The sequence below is a fragment of the Barbatula barbatula genome (assembly GCF_947034865.1).
Source record: "Barbatula barbatula genome assembly, chromosome: 12".
NCBI lineage: Eukaryota > Metazoa > Chordata > Actinopteri > Cypriniformes > Nemacheilidae > Barbatula > Barbatula barbatula.
In genome coordinates this window covers 606488-611487 of record NC_136775.1, presented here as the reverse complement: position 1 = coordinate 611487, position 5000 = coordinate 606488, and the positions used below count along the sequence as shown (strand labels likewise).

Below are 5000 nucleotides of genomic sequence, written 5' to 3'. Positions count from 1 at the left end.
TGCGGGTAATAAAGAGCGTGGAACGTGTTTGGTGTGAACACAGCATTATAATCATCATGTGGTTGCTAGGAGGCGTTATGTTGTTACCGGCAGTGTTGATGTTTTGTTTTCGAACACGACAAACAACCAAGAAGTGTCATTAATTGTCAATTAAACTGACTTCTGCGTCCTTATACTCAATATTCTGGCAAATGTACGAGACCATACACACCATATACTGCAGATACAACACCAGTAGAACATCAGTATACCGTATCAAACATACGAAACACGCTGTGTAAATGACCATCACATCCATCCAAATCATGTTTAAAATCCATCTGTGTTGTGTTTGGTGGTTTGGTGATGATTATGGACCCTAGAGATGAGGAACAGAGCTATTTGAAGCCAGAATACTCAACAGAAAACAGCATCATGCCTGTATAATAATAAACACACACGCACATGCATTAACACAAACACACGCAAGCATGAACACACACATAAACTGTATTGTATGTGCTTACAAATCTTATGCTGCATAATTTTATAACAACTTTTAATAAATTTTGAAACAATCACATGTAAAACACACACCAACACAAACACGCATGAACACAAACACACTCACGCATGAAAACAAACACACACGCACACACACACACACACACACACACACAAATACATGAACACTCAGCGTTTCACAAACAGCGTTCACATTGACCCACACAAATACAGACCTCTGAAAACATCTGAAACATCACAATCTGAACGAGCAGCATTACACTAGAATAGATGATATGACATAATTATGATGTTTTCATGCAAATCCAAAAATGTGTCTTAACGTCAGCATCAACACACAGAGATCATGTTTGTTCTACAATATTTATAAAGATTAAATACATAAAAACAAAACTAGAAAAAGTCATTATAGACATCTGGGACGCTGATAAGATCATAAGATGCCTTAAAGGGACAGTTCACCCAATAATGATGATTCTTAATCATTTATTCATCTCCATGTCAAATCAACCAGAAACAAACGCTGACTTTTGAATTCAAATCACAAACACACATGAGTTCTTACAACTCCACAGCATCAATGACATCAAACAGAGAAGATCGACCTGTTATAATGACTTACATTTAATACTGGGATTGAAAATGAGAGTAAACATTGACCCAGCGTTCATGTTCTGATGATGAAATGTTTCTTTATCAGAGGTATCTATCAGCTCTTTTAACATTTCTCTTAAACGTATTTAAGCATCTAAAACACAGAAAGCCAGACGACAGGACTGCGACAAACTAATGTTTTCTTTCTTTTGAAAGCGATTGTAAAAACTCCAAGAACAGGAAGAAGAATTCAAGAGCACAAATGATCTGAAGCCATATTTGATCTCATCTGTCTTGCACAACACAATCCACACACTTTTAAAGAACGCTTGACGTGACCATAAACCAACATTACTTTTCATTTTCATTCTGTCCAACAAACATTCTTCATGTTAATCTATAAACTGCCCCACCGCCTTCTGCAAAAACAGATCAAACCAAACAAAAAACAGGATCATTTTGTAGAAATGTGAGCTTTATTCTGTAGAGAAGTGAATATATAAACTATTGTCTATAAATATAAAGGCCTTTTAATAGTATTACAAGCAGAAAAAAAACAAACAGACTTGTAGACATTTTTAATATAGACTTCAATGCTCGTGAGATTAAATGCTTTTTTAAATTCATGCATAAAGCATTTGAGAAGAACACAGGATTTAAAACACAGTCACGTGTACTTTAACACAGAAAAACAAAAACATTCATTTGCATTTGTACCAGAGATATTTACCATAGAGTGCTGTGTAAAAAACCCTTGATGATATACGAGGAAACCCTGATTCAGGGCAACCCATACATGACATCATCGCATTACTGAATTACTGTCATGTTTACATCATTCACTTTAAAAGGACTGAAAATATTCAAAGGCAACTATAGTTTTATTTTGTTTTATTACTTCATTTATTTACTATAGTAACCACAAATACAATGGACTTGCCATAGTTGAACCGTGATATCTGTAGTGAAACCACAGCTATATTGATAATCAATCTGCCAAAAAAGAAATGTCCGATACACTTTACTTGAATGAAACCATGGTTTGTGTTTTTGTAAGAGATAAGCTCAAAAAGCCAAATATATCCGTTTATTTGTGTTCTTATGTCAATGTATCGGTCCATTAAACACAGGGCTTGTGATTCTGTGAAACTGCTGTTTGGTGAAGGTCACATTGTCATTTACACGTCATATTCATGACCAACATAAACAAAAGTGTGTTTTAAACCCTTTATGTTGAACACGTACTGCCGAAGAGAAAACATCCAGAATAAATGTGTTATTCATTGGAGTTAGAAAGAAGTGCAGATTCCACCGCAGATACACGTATACGCTCCATCTCTCATTCCAAAAGAAAGAAGGCACTTATGTTTTTCCAACCGTGAGAACTTACTGTTGTGTGTTTTCGCTTCGTTTCCAAATATTCCAAGAGTTCAAGAATTCAGCAGCACGCAGCTGCACAACCTCTGTGTTTATGTCTTATTTGCAAAACGACAACTTTCCCAATGGAAATACGGTCATAAAGTTTTACATACAAGCTTTAAAAAAGCCCCCCGCACGAGACCCCAAGTATTCCACGAAATCTCCACGTCCCGATGTGCTAGAGGTATAAATAATCAACCACACGCACTGGAAAAGGTTCCTTTGAGTCCAAAAACGAGGCGCGATTGATATCCAAGTGAGATTTAAATACAAACGTACAAAACAAGCGCTTTTATTTACATGTCAAGAGTCTTTAAACTCCAGTCAGTCACACGGTGGTCTCTCCCTGTTTGCTGGTGGCCAGTCTGGAGTAAAACTTTCTCCACGAGTTCAGAGTCTTGCCGGACCAGATCCAGAAGCCTGAGGTGATGCCCACGATCAGGGTCATCAGATACTTGATCATGAACACGGTGAAGTCCGGGCTCATCTGAGGGTTGTGCGTGGGACACGGCACGGCGTACGTCTTGCACGACTGCGCGGTCCACGTCTGTTCCCACTGGTCCCGAAAGGCCTGCTCGTAAAAATAGCAGGCGATCACGATGGTGGCCGGTACCGTGTAGAGGACGCTGAAGATGCCGATGCGCACCATCAGCTTCTCCAGCTTCTCCGTCTTGGTGCCATCGTGTTTCATGATGGTCCGGATGCGGAAGAGCGACACGAAGCCCGCCAGGAGGAACGACGTGCCGATGAAGAGATACACGAACAGCGGCGCCAGGACGAAGCCACGAAGCGCGTCCACGCTGTTGATGCCCACGAAGCACACGCCGCTGAGGACGTCCCCGTCCACCTGACCCACGGCCAGCACGGTGATGGTCTTGATGGCGGGCACAGCCCACGCCGCCAGGTGGAAGTACTGCGAGTTGGCTTCGATGGCCTCGTGACCCCATTTCATCCCGGCGGCGAGGAACCAGGTGAGCGCGAGGATGACCCACCAGATGGAGCTGGCCATGCTGAAGAAGTACAGCATCATGAAGAGGATGGTGCAGCCCTCTTTTTTGGTGCCCTGGACCACCGTCCGGAACTCGTTGTCGAACCTTTCGTTGCACGCCACTTTGTCCTCCAGAAGAAACCCGGCGATGTGGGCGACGGACACCATGGTGTAACACCCGGAGAGGAACACGATGGGTCTCTCCGGGTAACTGAAGCGCTTCATGTCCACCAGGTACGTCAGGACGGTGAACAGAGTGGACGCGCAACACAACACCGACCAGATGCCGATCCAGATGCGCGCGAACTTCTGCTCGTCCTCGCTGAAGTACATCATCCCGTGGTGCTTCTTGGGCTCGCAGGGCGCGGCGCAGTTCTCCTCGCCCAGAAAGCGGTAGTTGAGGTACGGCGGCACTCTCAGGGAAGCGGGGCACGTCAAGTGCCCCCTCGCGAAGTGATCGGGCGTCGGGGGCGTCACGTCGGGAGTCGGGCGCGCGGGCTCGGACGTGTTCTGGCCCACGCACAGCTCGCCGCCGTGCACCGGGAACGACTCGCACGCCAGACTGTCCGGCCACTGGAAGCCGAATTTGTTCATCAGCGCCTCGCAGCCCTGACGCGCGCGTTCGCAGAGCGAGCGGCACGGCGGCAGCGCCTGCTCCAGCACGGTGCACACGGGCGCGTACATGGAGCACAGGAAGAACTTGAGGTCCGGCGAGCACTGCACCTTGACGAGCGGGTAGAACTGGTGAACCTCCAGCCCCGCGTCCTCCTGGTTCGTGTGCCCGAGCAGGTTCGGCATGATGGTCTCGTTGTACGCGATGTCCGTGCACAGCGGGATGGTGATGAGCTGACAGAAGCCGTGCTCGGGCACCGACATCCCGCGGTCTCCGTACTGTCCGCTCGCTCCCAGTATCCCCAGCGCGAGCAGGAGAATCGCGGAGGCATCGCGAGCGGCCGTCGTCATCTTGTAACGTTACGCGCTCGCCCGCCCGCCAGCGCTGCCGCGTTCTCTGTCGATGCGTCCGAGTCGGATTTGACTCCGGCGGAAAGTTTTCGGAAAGTCAGAAGCGGCGCTGCGCGAGCGACTGCAGAAAACAACGCGAGCGTCAAGCGCGAAGAAAGAGTTTCGGTGCGTGAGTTACGGTGTGTGCGTGCGCGTGTGCGTGTGTGCGCGAGCTGCTCGAACCTGTTTCCAGGCGCCCTGCTGTCTCGCGCTCGGGAGGGCGGGGCTTGCAGACAGATGGCGACTGTTAGGGAGCGTCAAAGTCTTATGTTGGATTGAGACAAGAGAACGAATATTTACGATCATATTTTTATATTTCATGTTCAGTAATAGTATAAAGTCATTTATGTAAAAGTGAGGTTCGCACAAATACGCTTTTGTAACATGTGAGAATTCTAAAACATCTCATCAGGGACAACGTTTTATTTTAAATGTTTATAATGTGTGATTCTCAGTGATAACCACTGTGTGTGTGTGTGTGTGCGTGTGTGTG

The 5000-nt window shown here is 46.0% G+C and overlaps 1 protein-coding gene across 1 annotated transcript; it reads right to left on the bottom strand.

Annotated features, from left to right (window-relative positions):
- Positions 1–1564: 1564 nt before the first annotated feature.
- Positions 1565–4680, bottom strand: fzd1 (frizzled class receptor 1). The gene has a single exon (XM_079469383.1). The coding sequence runs from the start codon at positions 4466–4468 to the stop codon at positions 2846–2848; it is 1623 nt and encodes a 540-aa protein (XP_079325509.1). The 5' UTR covers positions 4469–4680; the 3' UTR covers positions 1565–2845.
- Positions 4681–5000: the final 320 nt, after the last annotated feature.

Excerpts from the sequence above, each read along its gene's own strand:
- fzd1 (XM_079469383.1), bottom strand. The coding sequence starts at position 4,468 with ATGACGACGGCCGCTCGCGATGCCTCCGCGATTCTCCTGCTCGCGCTG.